This window comes from Uloborus diversus, chromosome 5, assembly GCF_026930045.1.
Source record: "Uloborus diversus isolate 005 chromosome 5, Udiv.v.3.1, whole genome shotgun sequence".
NCBI lineage: Eukaryota > Metazoa > Arthropoda > Arachnida > Araneae > Uloboridae > Uloborus > Uloborus diversus.
This window is the reverse complement of record NC_072735.1, coordinates 4,028,868-4,047,067: the sequence shown is the minus strand read 5'-3', so window position 1 is coordinate 4,047,067 and position 18,200 is coordinate 4,028,868. Positions and strand designations below refer to the sequence as shown.

Sequence of the window (18,200 nt, the reverse complement as noted above, 5' to 3'; positions counted from 1 at the left end):
CGTTGGGTCGTCTAAAGAAGGCTTAGCATATTATTCGAAATGCCAGCAAAGGCACGAACTGTGTGATCATTAAGGGGTATTTAAGTAAATTTTATATTTCTTTGAAACCATAACATGCGTACTTATTTCATAATCAATTATTTATTTTCAAAATTTAAAAATATTGCCTATTTTTTTTAAAAATTCCAAAAAAAGAGGAAAATTTCAATTTTTTAAAATTCCTAAAACTTTTTTATTTTTGCACTAATTAAATTTTTTTTTTTTTTTTTTTGCTAAACGATCACTATAATCCATAGACTAATAATAAGAGTAATCCGAGCTTTCTCATTCTTGCTGATGAAGAAAATTGGTTCATAGATGTATCATGTGACTAGTGGAAGGGTTTGGCGAAGACTTTGGCAGCATGGTTGCTAGATGGCAGCATTATCTATAGTTTGGCATTTGACATGTATTTTAAGACAATGTGTTTTCATTAAAAAAAACTTCCAGGTGCAGAGATTGAACTGTTTTTCTTTTAGTTATGCATTATTTTGACATTAGTAATAGTTTTTGATCAGTTTTCGGTAACTTTTATTTCATTTGGAGCTGTCAGCGTTGGCGTGAACGAAATGGCGTAAACGTTTTGCGTTAACGCAAAAATGTACTAATCGTATCTTAAATTGAAACTGTAGGTAAAAATCTTACCGTTTGCTGATTCTTCTTGGTCGCTTGCATCTTTTATTGCTTAGAGAGTTATTGAAATTGACTAAAGAAAATGCACAATACTATCTAAACGAAAAACTCACTATATTAACAAAATATTTACAACTTAGAATACCAAATTTACAAATCGGACTCCATAAAAGATCATTCTTCCGTGTTCCATAAATTCTATTTATTTTATTTCTCGCTGGCGTTGATCGTCTGCTACGATTAACGCCCGCTGTTGCTAGGATATCCACCAGTCACATGGTTTGGTTTATGAGCAACAAAAGGGTTGCCATAGCTCGGTCTACTCTTATTATTAGTCTATGTTATAATCATCTCTAAAAATCTGTGCATTCATTTGCTTATGAGTTTATTAGAAAATTTTCTGTAATTAATTATGTAAAAAATTATAATTATAAATTTTAATTACTTTTAAAAAACTCAAAAATTAATTACTTTTTTTTAAATTTGTTTTTTAAAGGTTTAACATGCTTTAAACATTTGAGTAATTTATAAAATGCTTATCAAATGTACAGTTTTGTCAAATATGTTATCCCAATTGCAAAAAGTATTACTTTAAAGCTGTATCTTTAATAGAAAAGAATCCTTAGGGATTCTAATGACATGAAAACACAAAAAAACCATCATCGAGAAAAAGCAATTTAAAGTTTTTCTTTTGCGTAAGAACACATAGCGAGCATGGCCTACAACCACTCATAACTTTTTAAATATTTGAACTAAAGCAATGAAACTTTTCCCCTGTGTTCAGAATAGTTTTTAGTTTTGAAATAAGCAATAAAATGGTTTTTGATCGTTTTATCATTTTTGAGGTACGGTAACCTCTTAAGAGTAAATTAAAGGAAAATCCACGCTTTTTCACTTTATGTGTACAAAAACATCCATTTCTTCGTGCATAATTTCCACGGTTTGAATTCAAACTGTACGTTGCGCCAGAGGAAAAATTTCCACGTACACAAAAAAACCGTAAATTTATGTGTGTAAAAACAAGCCACACAACATCGAGTTTTCAGCCAAAACTGCCATTTTTATTTATCGTTCCATGGAACAAGTTAAAAAACTGCGCCCTCTATATTAAAGTAGAAGTTAAGAATTAAAGTAGAAGTTATTAAAATAGAAATATAATCAAACACAAACAATACAACGAAACAGAGATTGATAGTAATAAATACACAAGTTCTCGTGCGTTTGAAAATTGATTTTAATTTCGAAACATACCGATAAACTATTGAAAATTTACCTTCGGCTTTGGTCCACCTAACCCTTGGTTGAGGAAACCCTTCAGTTTGACAATCTACGGTTAAGCTTCTTCCTTTAACAACAAACACATCTGTTGGTTCGATTACCCATCGCGGTGGAACTAGAAGGAAGAACAAAAAGGAAATACCACGAATTAGCAAAAGACGAATTATATTAATGATTGTGGAGAGTTATTGCAGAATAATTAATGTAGTTTCAGAAAATGCGTCGTGCAAACAATTGGTAATGGATTCATACTCTGGAATAAAAAGTATTAAATTAAGATAATTAAGATATTGAATGTGTTTTTTTTTTTTCAATTTCAAAGGCAGAAACATTATTTTATTCAAAAGCTCAAAATGAAAAAAATTTATATATAAATAAATAAAGAAGTAAAAAAATTAATAATGAAAAAAAAGAAAAAAAAAACATTATTATTTCAAAGTTGTACAGTAAAACCTGTGAAGCTGACCACCTGTCTAAGTTGACCGCTTTTTTCAGGCACGGAATTAGCTCCTATCGTATAAATCAACCTTTGTAAGTTGACTACCTGTTTAAGTTGATCACTAAAGTAGTGCACCGCAAGTGGTCAACTTACACAGGTTTCACTGTACATCATCAGTTTTTTAAAAGCCAAATAAAAAAAGTAATTCTGTTTTTTATACAGTGTGACAGTGAAAAGGCCTTAAAAACCTAAATTTGAAAAAATCTTATTCGTTTCATCCGTTTTTTTAATGAAATTCTTCCTATAAAATAAGTATCTTTTAGAAAAGAGGAACAAGAGAAAGCATGTACAGTGAAACCTGTGTAAGTTGACCACTTGCGGTGCACTACTTTAGTGATCAACTTAAACAGGTGGTCAACTTACAAAGGTTGATTCATAAGATAAGGGCTAATTCCGTGCCTGAAAACAGCGGTGAAACCTGTGTAAGTTGACCACTTGCGGTGCACTACTTTAGTGATCAACTTAAACAGGTGGTCAACTTACAAAGATTGATTCATACGATAAGAGCTAATTCCGTGCCTGAAAAAAGGGTCAACTTTGACAGGTGGTCAACTTACAAGGGTGGTCAACTTCAGAGGTTTTACTGTACAGTGAAACCTGTGTAAGTTGATCACTTGCGGTGCACTACTTTAGTGATCAACTAAAACAGGTGGTCAACTTACAAAGGTTAATTTATACGATAAGGACTAATTCCGTGCCTGAAAAAACCGGTCAACTTAGACACGTGGTCAACTTACAAGAGTGGTCAACTTCACAGGTTTTACTATACAGTGAAACCTGTGTAAGTTGATCACTTGCGGTGCACTACTTTAGTGATCAACTTAAACAAGTGGTCAACTTACAAAGGTTAATTTATACGATAAGGGCTAATTCCGTGCCTGAAAAAAGCGGTCAACTTAGACACGTGGTCAACTTACAAGGGTAGTCAACTTCACAGGTTTTACTGTTCCGTATGAATCAACCTTTGTAAGTTGACCACTTGCGGTGCACTACTTTAGTGGTCAACTTAATCAGGTGGTCAACTTACAAAGGTTAATTTATACGATAAGGGCTAATTCCGTGCCTGAAAAAAGCGGTTAACTTAGACACGTGGTCAACTTACAAGGGTGGTCAACTTCACAGGTTTTACTGTTCCGTATGAATCAACCTTTGTAAGTTGACCACTTGCGGTGCACTACTTTAGTGGTCAACTTAATCAGGTGGTTAACTTACAAAGGTTAATTTATACGATAAGGGCTAATTCCGTGCCTGAAAAAAGTGGTCAACTTAGACACGTGGTCAACTTACATGGGTGGTCAACTTCACAGGTTTTACTGTTCCGTATGAATCAACCTTTGTAAGTTGACCACTTGCGGTGCACTACTTTAGTGGTCAACTTAATCAGGTGGTTAACTTACAAAGGTTAATTTATACGATAAGGGCTAATTCCGTGCCTGAAAAAAGTGGTCAACTTAGACACGTGGTCAACTTACATGGGTGGTCAACTTCACAGGTTTTACTGTACATAGTCACCTATTATTTTAGGAAAGAACCTCTTAAAACGTATTTCATATTTACTTGATCTCAAATGTTACATTATTTACTGCCAAGCAATATAAATTTAGTTTGTTCTAGTTTATTTAAACTCAATACAACTTTTAAAACAAAAACTAATCCAAGCACAAAATAACTAATCATAATTCGGAAATTTGCATGAGTTCAATTAGCTAACAAAACTGAAATTCTCAGATAACAAGCGCTCATAATAATAAATGATTTTCCAAAAATGTGAAGTTATAACACTTCAAAATAAATTGTTTGCTAAGAAATTATTTCTCATCAGTTCAGTTGGATGTTTCAATTACTGAAAACTTTCTTTCTAACGCTTGTTATAAAAGTAAATATGACAGTAAATTTTTAATTGCTTAAGAAGTTTTGGAATAAAGTTATATTTTAGTATTTTGTTTTATAGTTTATTTAGAAATGACTTTTTTTAAAGATCATATTTACATTTCTCTGTTGAATTTTTAAAGTCTTGAAGAATTTGATTTGAATAAACGTGTTTTCAAACTTTATAATTGTATTTTTTTTTCTTTTAATGATTCAAGACTTAGAGTGTTACTAATCCACTATTTCAACTTGACTTGTTTTGCTAAGTAATAAGCATATATTTTTTAACAAAATCTCCACCACATTAAATTAGACCTGCAGAAATATAAACGTCGTGCTAAAAATAATACATATTTAGGAAACAACCAAGCACAAGTTTAATAATTGTGTAACATTGTGAAGTTTAATTCGAAGAACTTCACATCTTCGTCACAGAGCAACAGTAAAACATCTAAGCCTCAGTGGAACAGTAAGATGAATTAAAATAATCAGTAATCCAACGTTATGAAGCACAAAAAAAGCAAATTATTGCAGACACGTGTTTCGGTGTTACAAGGAACACAATGAAATTCAATGAATTACAAGGAATTCAATGCAAAGAAGTGTGAGCTTCTGGATGAAAAGTCATCCGAGAAAAGCAACACGGTGGAACAGGAGATCGTATAAATATCAAAAAAAAAAAAAAAATAAATAAAACAAAACAAAAAAGATAAAATGACACCTGGAGGCAAAATTTATTATATAATTCCATCAGGAAAAATCCGTTAAGTAATAAAGTTTCCAAGAAAACCCATAAAAAAATGCAAAAAGTCCGAAAAAGAAACCACTCTGAATAAATTAACAATAAATCTACCAGCGGGAAAAACTATGTATGGAAGTAATGTATCGATGCGAATCAGAACCATGTTTTGATGAGCTGTTCGTTTAAAATGAAATTTACAAATTATTATTATGCTCGGTGAGAAGTTACAAATACAAGGTCTGGCTATTAATTTCCAGGACTGATTTAACTGTTAGAGAATGAAGAGCCGTAAGAAGGCGCAAATGATTGTATATTGAAGAGGGTTTTCTTGCGCATGTGCAGTGCAATCGGCGCCATTATGAAGTAAGTAGTTCTTGTGGAAAGACCTATTAAACATAGCTCTTCAGTTACTGTTGTCACCATAATGCGAATTGTTTCTTCCAGCATGCGTACGGGCTGCGACCGTACTGTGTGTGGATCATCATTGACGCTTTTGCGTCCGTCCCGAAAGTGTTTAAACCATTCAAAAGTTTTCAACATTTTGTATGATTCTGCAGCTGTCTTGTCCAATTTGAAGCAAAATTTAATGTTAATTCTTTGCTCTATTTTCACTTCGACGACAGGAATTAAAGAGCTAGGTTTTAATGCACTTTTCCACGAGAACCACTTGCTTTAGAATGACGCCAATTGCACTGCACATGCGCAAGAAAACGGTCTTCAATATGCAATCATTAGCAACATATTCTGGATTTCCGTTCTCCTACAGTTACTTTAGTCCTGGAAATTAATAGCCGGACCTTGTATTATGTAAAATAGGTACGAAAAGTTAGGTAAAATTAGGGATCAGTTGTGATAATATGCGGCGCCTTAAATATCGTGTTGCACCAATTGTAGAAAAGGTTTTCTTCGCTTCAAATGATACTCAAAGATGAAATACTTCAGCGTTAAATTATAATTTAAAGCCTTAACTCAATAGAAGAAAAAATGGTTTGTACCGCAAAACAATAAGCTAGTTCCATATGGTACCTAGTTTTTCGTTTTCATTTTTCCAGAAAGAAAAAATATATATACAGTGAAACTTGTGTAAGTTGACCACTTGCGGTGCACTACTTTGGTGCTCAACTTAGACAGGTGGTCAACTTATAGAGGGTAGTAATGATTTTTTTTTTTGTCATTTCTTGTCCCGTGCATTTATTTTTTAATCAATTGGAATACTTTCAACTCACTTTCATTGTTTAACATTACTTTAAAACAATAAGAAAAAATGATGTTTAAATATTTTTAGAGATTATTTACCAGAATGACGTGTAAAGTATCATACAAAATTAAAAATTCTGTCAATCGATCAAAAAAAAAAAAAAATGCCTCATTGCTTATGAAAAGCTACTTACTTGATATTAACAATTCCTAAAAAATCACAACAGGTCAAAAGTGACTTAAATTCTTCATTTGATTTTTCTTGTACTTTTGTAACCATGGTAATCTACTTTTGAACAAAATAACTCCTTATTGAAGTTAGGCTCATTTTATGTGACTTAAGAGCAGCCCAATGTTTTTCGATGGAAACATAAATAATCATAGGTTTTTTTCGAAATGTCTGGTTATTTATTTGAGGCATAACTGATAAAGCTTTTGCTTTTGCCTAGTATTCAACTTACCAACGGGTTTTTTACAATACTCCAAACCAAATCTGGTGTATATTAGTGGGTCAAGATAGACAGATGGTCAAGATAGAGAGGTGGTCAAATTACAGAGGTTTTCCTTCATTATATAAGATAGGACTAATTCTGTTCCTGACAAAAGCGGTCAACTTAGACAGGTGGTCAACTTACAAAGGTGGTCAACTTCTCAGGTTTTACTCTATATATATTTTAAATTAACTGGTGCCTTTCCCCTTGCAATTAATGTTTCTTTATACCGCGAGGAAAATTTTTTTCTTCCTTTTTAAGCATTAAAAACGTTGCCCAAATTTAAATTTAATTTTATGTTGAAAATGAGCGGCTTTTCCAGGACCTCAATCCGTTTGACTTAATAAAATCATAATAGTGACACACAGCGCTTCCTCCAACAGCTAAAATAAAAAGGAAAAAAAAAAATACTTACACTAAATTTCATGATACGTTTGTTCATAGCTCTATGCTATAGGTTTCTCATGTGAGCAATTTTTAGCTCATCCACGGTATTTTTTTTTCTTCTGTTTTTCTTCTTTTGAATAATTCTAAGTACAACAACTGAATTTTCCTCATTTATTTTTAGCCATATGCTTCATTACAGTACATGCTTATATTAAGTCAGAATAATGTTACTCATATTAAGCAGTAAATTACCGTCCTTCAACCAGAACTAAGGCCAAACTACATGCAATATACCGAAAGCCTGGTTATGCCACCCAGAGACGGCAGTTTCGTCACTCGCGAGTGATCGGGAGTTTATTGTACACAAAATAGCCGCGTTCACAACTTACTTTTCGACCCAGTAAATCCCCGTTTTGGCTCCGCAAAAAACCCGATTGAAAAATTTTCCATTTCCATGTAAAAAGAGGTTCTTCCATTGTACCAGAGAAAACGGTTTCTCCCCAGCATCCTTAGCGGCTAGTAGACGAACTTGTTTCGCGTAATGCATTCTGGGTAGAAACACCGCTTTCACTCCAGAAGCTAGCAGGAGGAGAAAATATCCACATTTTCCCTGCAAATAACCGGAATGCGGTGAAAAGCAGGTTTTTTTCCGGGGTCGAAAGTGTCCATGGAAACGGTCCTAATATGGTAAGTATACATAACATTCAGCCACAGTGCAAATAATTAAAAAATATACATTATAAATCTTTCGATCCAACATTATTTGGAACTAAAGACAACTAAGTACCGCAATGAACGGCCTAAATTTTTACTTTCCTAGACAGGCAAAACGAATCCATTTTTGTGACTAAGAGCGTAAAATTTAGCATTTTATTGTGAAGGGGATCGACGTAGACGCATGGTAATTGAAAAATTGGACGTTAAAAGATTGAGTAAGCCTGTTTCTCTGCTTCAAATTTTCCCTACCTTACCAGATCGTAAAATTCTTGATTGACCTAATACAGTGGGGTGATGGCAGCAAAGTTTATTGCTCCATAACCGGATGGTTTGATGAGTTTCATTAGTTGGAAGTTTGTTAGGGATTTACATAAAATGTTACGCGTAATGGACGAACATTTTTAGCGTATTAATTCTTGAAAATTGTGATATTGTACAATGATTGCATAAATAAAACTGAAAGTAGACGTAGTCAGTAATTTTAAATTCCTTTACTTCTTCAATACGAATTAATTTTAAAACTTTGGTATGAACCAGAACTTTTCTCATATTTTTTACGAAAAAATATTTTTTTTATCTATAATAATCATTGCACAAAATATTTCATTTATTTAGATTTTACAATTATGTTAAATTAACACTTATTTTAGTTTATATTTATTAGTTTTCGGTTTGCATAAGCTTTCTGCTAGTGCCAAGAATTTTTAATTGTCTGAAAATATGATAGGTTTTAGGAGAAAGGATTTATAACGTTATCGAGTCAAAAAAATATTAAAAAGTAAAAAAATACCAGAGTGACAAAAAATTCATGTCATTTTCCAAGAAAATTTGCTTTTGAATGTCAGTTTTTCTTGATAATTCCATTTAAGCAGTTATAAAAAACGAATAACCAGTGTATTTCATAAATTAATACTATAAGAATTTAACTCGATTTTTTATCGCTATAAAGATGATTAAAAATTGATTTCAAATCTTCTTTTAAAATATGTGTTAGTCTTTTGAAAATATGTAGAAGGATATGTAAAAGAACAATTTCTTTTAACTGCTTAAAATATAGTTATAAACTCTTCTTCTACTTGATAACTAAGAATATGTCAAACGTTTTTGTTAATTGCTTTTCTGCACTTTAGATCTTTGTATTTTCAAACTCCTTTCATTTTGGAGTAATATTTACTATCTTTATCCTTACTAATAATAAAGCTGTGAAAGTCTCTCTGTCCGGAGGATGTCTGGATGTCTGGATCTCTGTGACGCGCATAGCGCCTAGACCGTTCGGCCGATTTTCATGAAATTTGGCACAAAGTTAGTATGTAGCATCGGGGTGTGCACCTCGAAGCGATTTTTCAAAAATTCGATGTGGTTGGTTTTCTATTACAATTTTAAGAACAAAAATATCATAAGATGGACGAGTAAATTACGAAATTATCATAATGTGGAACCGTAACATGGGTACAAGCCAATTGGCGAGAAAATTCACCATACACTATTTGTAAATATACAAGCGAACCAAAAGACTTTTAAATTTTTCTATTACGGGCAAAGCCGTGCGGGTACCACTAGTAGTTAATAAATCAGAAAATAATATTGTAAATTTATCTTTAATTTCGTTTAAAAATCTTATGATCTTCCCTCCATTGAGAATCATACCTCTCACCTTGAGAGTAATTAAGACATAGAACTCGCCAACTGGTGACTAAACGTCTAACTTTGGCGCCTAAATAAAATGCTATACCCGTCACTTTTTAAAAACCGTACAGGCCACAGATAATTATTAGGCTTCTTTTTTAAAAAAATTAATCTCTGTAGTGTCGAATTTATAGTTTGTAATTTAAAAACGATCTCAAATACTCATAGTATTCCATATCGCCAATGGACAAGTCATATCGCCAACAGACTCCCCTTCCCTACCTCCTTAAGAGCTTCAAAAATTATCAAGAGCAAATTAACAAGCGAGAGAAAACGTTTCAAACCTTGGGGACGGGTAAAAAAGAAAGTAAAAGAAAGCAAATTAAAAATGAAACTGCAAATAATTCTCATGGTTCAATAATTTCTTCCACAGCTTATCTTTTAGTGTAGTACTTTTTGGTTTCTGTAAAAAACAATACCGGTTAAAGTGGCTACTAATGAAAGGAATGGCTACTTATCGAAAAGGGTGTCCTGGGTACTTGTGACAAACCAAGTATATATATATATATATATATATATATATATATATATATATATATATATATATATATATATATATATATATATATATATATATATATATATATATGTGTGTGTGTGTGTGTGTGTGTGTGTGTGCCCTCGTGGTCGTCGTTATCAAAAGAACATGGCTTAAAGTCTGCTAGAATTTAAATAAAAGTCGCCAAATTTGGTGAGTTTCAGTGAGTAGTGGTAGACATCTTTTGTAATCTTTGTAGATGAAAGTCCTACTACATGCAGACGGTAAAATTGTCCGATTCTAGTCAAGCCTTTAAATGCCGCGCTTCTCTTAAACTTACGCCAGTCTTTTTAAATTCATGTTTCTATAATGGAGGCACGAGGACAAAAAATTTAACAGATTCAAAAAATGTCTAACTCTGCTCTTTCGATTGCTACCTGTTTCAAATTTACTTATTAACTATTGGTTTGGCTCCCTAGTAAGATGTACTGTTACCCCCCTCCCCCCATTTATGTAAAAACTGCATGGCCATCAGATAAGTGTCCTCGTTACATAACGGCCACTGATGAGGACAATTATCTGACCAAACTGTCAACCAAACGTCACTGTAAAATCATAAATAGGTCGCAACTACTTACAAATGTCAGTCCGCGGTCGGCGCGGCGACGTTAAACAGTTGCGTAAAGTAGACGCCTCCAAAATAGTCACAAAGTGAGAGCTTGCAAACTAATAGTTGAAGCGACGCACAGAGGTATTTAAGCCAAAAAGCTGGCCAAACGTCGAAATTTCAACTTTACTGATTGGTGTCGGCCTTAAGTCCCAAAACAGGTGGAAAAACATGCGATTTTGGGGAAGTGTTCTTTTTTCATTAAAACTATCTATAAAAATTAGCCAACAGTCGGAACTTAGCTCTGTGAGGATTCGGCTGCCTTTGTTTACGACATTCGAGATTTTCAAAAATCTTCAACGACTTATGTTTCGCGCTAAAATTATATTAGAAGACAAATTTATTATGGATGGGCTTGGGGAAGGTTTGTATTCTATTATTCATCAATTTTTACTTTTTAAAGCTGTTAGTATTTTTAAATGCAATTCTTGAAGTCACACAAAAGTATCATCTATTTTTTTGAAACTTTTTATGTAAATTAACGTTTTTAAACAATGTGTACTCATTTGTACTACTTCTAAACTACACTCTATAATACTTTAGCATGTGTACTTTGATAATCTGCAAAAAAAAATTGCCCGAGTTTGCCCGAAAAAATAATAATGCTATGAATTGAGCACATTATTATTTTCATAATTTTGAACTTTTTCGATTACTTTTAGGTTTTATGACTTTAGTCATGTCTACGACTCACAAAAAAAAAAAAAAAAAAAACTACACAATATTATAAAAGACAGTACATATAGGCTATTTGATGCTAAGTTCAAGCAAATAGAAATTAAATTAGCTGAAATTATGTATTTCTCTTACAAGAAAATATCGAAATCGAAACATATCACCCTGCTTTAACTTTGAAGTCAGCCAGTAGCATCAAATTGTCTTTCTATTGTATAATTTATAATATCTTGTAATTATTTTCAATTTATGCACCTTACTGAATCCTGTGAACCCAAAAATAACCGAAAAAAGGAACATTTATGAAATTAATAGTCTGCTCTATTTGTAGCTTTATGATTTTTCTGTGGAAACTGATGCAAACTTTTGCTGCAGATTGTCAAGAAGGACAGTATTATAAGAAAACTTGGAAATATAACACAATATTTAAAAACATTCACTTACAAAAACAAAAAAGAGCGGGAAGTGTTTTCGTGAGGCTTGAAGAAAGGCATCAAAAGAAATAATAAAAATATATACTTACAAAATTGATGAATACTAGAGTACAAACCTTGCTCGAGCCCTTCCATAATAATTGTTTCTTCTAATATCCCTTTTAACGCGAAAAATGGGACAATGAAGTTTTGTTGAAAATTTTTTATGTCCCAAACAAGTACATACAAATCATGAAAGTGTTAAATTCCGACTTCCGATAAATTTTTATGGTTAGTTTCATTGAAAAAAGAACAATTTCACACACTGCCCTGTTTACCCACCCGTTTTGTGACTCAGGACCGTCAATAACCAGTAAAGTTGACAATTTCAATTTTTGGCCAGCTTTTTGGCTCAAGTACCCGTCTGTGCGACGTTGCAGTGAAGTTAAATGAGAAATGTCCCAAATTTGTCACAGCGTAACTCCTAGGAATTCTTCGTAAAAAATAATTTGTTATAATTGAATGTTTGTAAAATAATAAAACAGTACGGAAATCTAGACGATATAAAAAAAATCGACTTTTTTTTTTTGTTTTGTTTTTAAAGTAAATAATATAGAGTGCAAATTAATAACATAGAAGATTGAAACTCTGTTTGAATGGGAAGCTTTATAAAATAAAGCCCAGTTTGAATAAAATATAAAATATTACTCCAGTTCCGAAAATTGAAAATAAAATGGATAACTTGGTTTAGAAATAATACGCGTCGCTGCTGGATCTTTTAGCACTTTTAGCTTCTCAAAAATGTTTATTTTGCAGACCAATACATATTATATGACCATGCATATAAAAGAAAGTGCTTCGATAAATATTTTTACGGAAAATAGTTTTTTTTTTTTTAAGAAAATGTTCTCTCTTTTAAAAACAAGAATAATAAAAGAATAAGTTTATTTTAATGGTACTACTTTCTAAAACGGAAACATGTATGATGTAAGAGTATAGAAAAAATATTTATTTTTTCCGCCTCAAAAAAATCAATCGCGAAAATCTGCATTTCAGTAATTGAATCATAAATTTAAAGAGGTGAATAAATCTTACTTTGTTTAAGTACCTTTCTTCAGATAGAAAAGAAACTCCATGGTATAATTATTTAGAGCTGTTTACTAAGTTGAATTATAAAAGTTTCTGCAAAAGGCAAATTAATGGTTCAAGTTAAGAACTCTTTGTAAAACATTTTGTCAAGAAAAACAGTAAGTAATCAAAAAAGTAAGTTTCTTTGACTTTTCAAGAAATCTTATTTGGATTTTCTCTCGTCTTCATATTGATGACCCAATTAATTTCGCTAAGTGAGAGTATGTACACAAAGAAAGCAAATTAAAAAAAAGGGGAACAAACAACTAGTTGAAAAAAAATATACTTGCGAGATACAAACTGCAAAAAATAGGAATTTCAAAATTAATGGCAAAAAAGTGCTTCTGAACAGCTTGTTTCAGTAATACTGGACGATCTACTTGGGATAACAAATGAGGCAGTGAGAAGCAAAAGGGATGTAAGTGGCAAAATGAAAAATTAGAAGATAACCAGTACAAATGGTAGGTGAACCACTTGTCTGTCTTAGGACAAGATATAGTACTGGTAGTCCTGGTGGCATATAAACAACCTTTACTCAGTTAGAGACCTTATAATAGTTTTGAGACTCCTGCTTGGTTAGTTAACGCAAATGTGTCAGCCATGTTCTCCCCCATCTGATGTATTAAATAAACTTTGTTCCTCGGAAGTTCTAAATTAACGCTTGAATGTTTGACATTCTACCCCTCTCCTCTAATAATACCTACAAAACATGTTTCGAAACGAAAACATAATTGGAACGTGAAAAACAAGTTATACAGAAGACGGCTGATGTTTTCACACGGTAGCCAATCAGCAGTCTCTAAATTTTTACATGGGCTTTTGCAGAGTAAAGGTTGTTTATATGCGTCTCGGTAGGTGCTGCTGTATAGCAGGATTTAGAAAAAAAATCAATGTTAGCCTACCTAAGACCGGATATTTAAACGCCTTTTACTCAAGACTTGAAAATTTCTACTTACACCCTTTTGTTTTTCAGTGCCTCTTTTGTGATTTGTAGATCTGTTGCAAAATAATTAAAAACTCATTCGAATGAAAAGAAAGTGGAAATATGTGAAAGGATGTTATCTTTAAAGTCGTTTTATTCAAAACTTGAAAATATCCACTTACATCAATTTGCTTCTGACTGCCTCTAATGGGTTTTATGATCAGCAGATCCAGATTTCTGGATCCAAAGCGGGCATTCAGTAAGTGGATGGTGTGATTACTAGAACGAATGTAAAGTTGCTCAAAAATTTCGACTATCATATATAGTTTTACCTTAACTAGCTGAACCCGCACGGCTGTGCTTGTGCTATAAAATTTTTAAAAAACATTCTTTTAGTAATGTGAATCTCTCTTTTCGTTCCGAAATAAAGTGAAAGATTCTGTTTCGGTAATTATATGTGCACACACAATTTTGCCTACGCTCCAAGCATAGTCCATGAAGTACTTCAAAAAAAAAAAAAAAAAAAAAAATCCTGATACAATGAAGAAAACGGTCCGTCAAAATTTCCGTTTTGTAAGAAAAAGACATATAATTTAGACATGCTTAAAATCCAACAAAACCACTGTAACTAAGCGTTTAAAGTTAGGTTATAAGATAATAACTTGTAATTATTCAACCCTAAGAAAAACTGCCAGTTAAAAATTAAAAACCAAAGAATTAAAAAATATCACTAAGTTTTGATGTATCGTCTAAAAATATTAGCATCCTTAATTTTCGATTCAACTGCAATTTGACTTTACTGAAAATATTCTGGAAAAGCAACCTCTTTCTACAGGTATAATGCCCAAACAATTTTGGTGTTCCAAGAGTCTACAGCTTTCCACTTTTTTTTTCGTCTTGCATGGAGTCACATAAGGTAAAACGACGAGATTTTGTTTCAACATCAGTAAGAATTTCGTTTTCAAAAGCAAAAACGAACTGATGTGTGCATCATATGACTTCCTTTTACTCCAATTTAATGTAATTTCTCCATTATTGGCACTTTTAATGTAACTCAATAGTTTATTCTCTAAATATCACCAACAATGGCCAAATTGAAACCAGGTTTTAAAAAAAATCGCCAAATTTGTGGCCAAGTTGGCGACAAAACTTGGTGACCAAAAGACTGGCGATATATCGTCAAGTGTCCGACAAATTATAAGACCACTTGAGTTTACATCAAAACTAACAATGATTTCCCCCCAAAAGGGGCAAAAGACTCCTTTTGGAGCATACGAATGCAACTAAAAAGGAAGGTGCACAACTAGACCCCACTAGGAGTCTACGTACTAAATTTCAACTTTCTAGGACATACCGTTCTTAAGTTATGCGACATACATACGCACATACGCATATCCGCACATACATACATACATACGTACGTAAATACAGACGTCATGAGAAAACTCATTGTAATTAACTCGGGAATCGTCAAAATGGATATTTCGCATGTCTATACTTTCTTACGCACTTATCCACGTGTGGTTGAGTCAAAAAAAAAAAAAATCACTCAACATTCATTCGGGGATGAGTGAAATGGAAATTAAGGTCGATTTTTGAGTGATTTTTTTTTTCTTGAATACATTAGTTCCTTTTTGTAAAAGGAAGTAAAAAAAAAAAAACGACGCTAGAATAACGGAGTAGACGTTGTGTAAAATTATTTTTAACGTTTTAAAATGATTATTTCAATGATTTTTAATTTTTAAGTAAATATTTCAAATATGTTACAGCGAGGCAAAGTTATTTTATTCAAAGGTAAATTTATTGATATTTATCTAAACCTGCTGTGTGAAAAATGTCGACACATGTGCGCCCACCCTACCTTTTATTTAGAGAAAATATAATACTTTCAAAGATGGATTTTTTATTCCTTTGTACATTTGAAAAATTAAACTAAATGGGATTTTCGGCCTAAATTTTTGACTTCACCCAAAACAGAAAAATGAGTACATTCATATTGCAATTATCTCATTTACAAGTTTCGATTTTTTAAAAGAAAATTTACATCCAGTGAAATCCCGTTACAAAAAACTTTACAAAGTTACCACAAATATTGTTCGATGTAAAGGGAATGTCATTGCAATGGAAGTAAAGTAATGCAATGCAAATTAAATCGGGACGAAAAATTTATTTCGTTGAAACGAATTTTTCTTTGTATAGATAAATGTAATAGTACTTCATTTGTAATTTTGATTCTCAACATAACTTTCTCATAGTCATCTTTACTTTTCTATTTTTAGAAAAGTCATGCTGTATCTTTTAATTTTCGATAAACTTTCACAGCGGAAATAAAGGAAGTTATGAACTTCTTTCAGTTTTCTCCATCCAGATCCTGAAACTTATCCATATAAAAACGAATTTCCTTGTTTGCCGACTTTTCTTTCTTTCGTCATATTTCCGCTCAACAAAATACCCAAAGCTCACCGGATATTGAATAGTTCTTTTATAATCCTGAATCTAAAAGTTGGATTTTTCATTGTTATCAAAGGACGTAATCATTTTGTCTCGATATGTATCATTGCAAGTATTGCTTGGAAGCAGTAACGGGTATTGAAACATATTTTTAAGTACTTACTTTAATGAAAGTTTCATTGAAAGCATTTATAAAATATAGTTTGGATATTATTCAAATCTAGTAAACGTAGTGCTGTAGTGAGAAACTACAGCAAAAATAAATCCAAATTAGTTTATATAATTACTATTGGTACCGCACAGCTTTGCCCGTAGTTAAAAATTAAAAGGTTATTCGGTTCGCCTGTATATTTACAAATAATGGATGACGAATTTCTCGCCTATTGTCTATGTTCATTCGCTCTCCCATTACACGTCATGATAATTTCATAATTTACTCGTCTATCTTATAATAATTTTGCTCCGGAAAATGTTCTTAAAACTGAAATAGAAGAAGAACAAAATCGAATTTTCGAAAAATCGCTTCGAGGTGCACACCCCCATGCTACAAACTAACTTTGTGCCAAATATCATGAAAATCGGCCGAACGGTTTAGGTGCTATGCGCGTCACAGATATTCAGACATCCTCCAGACATCCAGACGGAGAGACTTTGTGAGCTTTATTATTACTAAAGATAAAGATACATAATATGGAAGTTTCTGTCTAGATTAACTAAGTGACAGTTAATGATTTTGAACAACTGTAAGGTGAATAAAAACCTTCGCGCAAGAAAAGAAAAATAAAAAATAACAACGTTTTATTGCACAAAAACTGAGATTACTGCAGAAAAGTGTCGGGATGTTGCAACACGCGCCTTTTTCGATGCAAAAAAAAAAAAAAAACTTGTGAATGAATAACTTTTTCGAATGTGTTTATCTATAAGCTCATTTCTTTTACGTTGAAGGAAACGCTACTTATAGCTCTTAAACACGTGTATGCAATACGTTTTGTGCAATAAAAGTTTTTTTCTTAGTTAATTTTAAGCTGTCTTACGAGAACAAAACATTTTACTTCAGACTTTTAGAATTTTGCTGCATTTAATTTTTAATCAAATTTAATTTTAAGAAATGACATATTTTTTATTAAAAAAAAATCAGACAGCGAAATTATTAATATTTTGAATAGTTTTAAAGGGAAATCTGTATTGTATTTACTATATACTGAAATATGCGTTCATCTGTGTTTTCCCTTATGTATCTCAGTCCGTGACGATATCTCGCTTGAACTCTTGTGTCGAGAGTGATACCTTTGGAATCAAGAAATCCAGAAAATGCCGTTTCGGCTGAATTCATAACTCTATCCGTAGCCATTTGTGCGCCGGAAGTACTAATTAAAATCAATTCCACTGAAATTTATATCAGCAAGGTGTCCGACACTTACAGGATGTCCCCTGAATCGGCACCAAATTTGCCGCCAAATTCGCCAAGTTTCGTTGGGCAATCAGGTCCGCTGTCAAATTCTTTCAGCAGACGAAGGCAGCTGACAACAAGCGGGATCGACTTACTTGTTCTGAATTATTAAAATATCATCGTGTCTATTCAGTAAATTACCGCCCATTAGCCAGGGCTAAAGCAGAAATACGTGACATACACCGCCAGCTCAGTCATTTCCAGCCGAGGACTGCAGTTTCATGCTTATTAGCACTCATCAGCCCGGCATCTGGGTAATGGGCGGTAATTTACTGAATATACCTTGCCTCGCGTTCAATCTTCGAGTTGAACCGAACCATTGCTTCGGTCACTCGTCTGGTCTGCTAATTCTAAATTAGCTACCAGTTTGCTTCGCACTCTTGGCTTCCATAAGAGGTTTTCCATCTCCAGCTCAGTCACTTTCCTATGCCGGGATGATGAGTGCTAATAAGCACGAAACTGCAGTCCGCGGCTGGAA

At 32.7% G+C, this 18,200-nt stretch overlaps 1 protein-coding gene across 1 annotated transcript in view; it reads right to left on the bottom strand.

Moving 5' to 3' along the window:
* The window catches only part of LOC129222414 (cell adhesion molecule Dscam2-like), a 395,853-nt gene that overhangs the window by 25,726 nt on the left and 351,927 nt on the right, over nt 1-18,200 (bottom strand). The window contains exon 11 of the mRNA XM_054856925.1: nt 1,946-2,065. Coding sequence (XP_054712900.1) covers nt 1,946-2,065 — 120 coding nt within the window. The remainder of the gene's footprint in view (nt 1-1,945; nt 2,066-18,200) is intronic.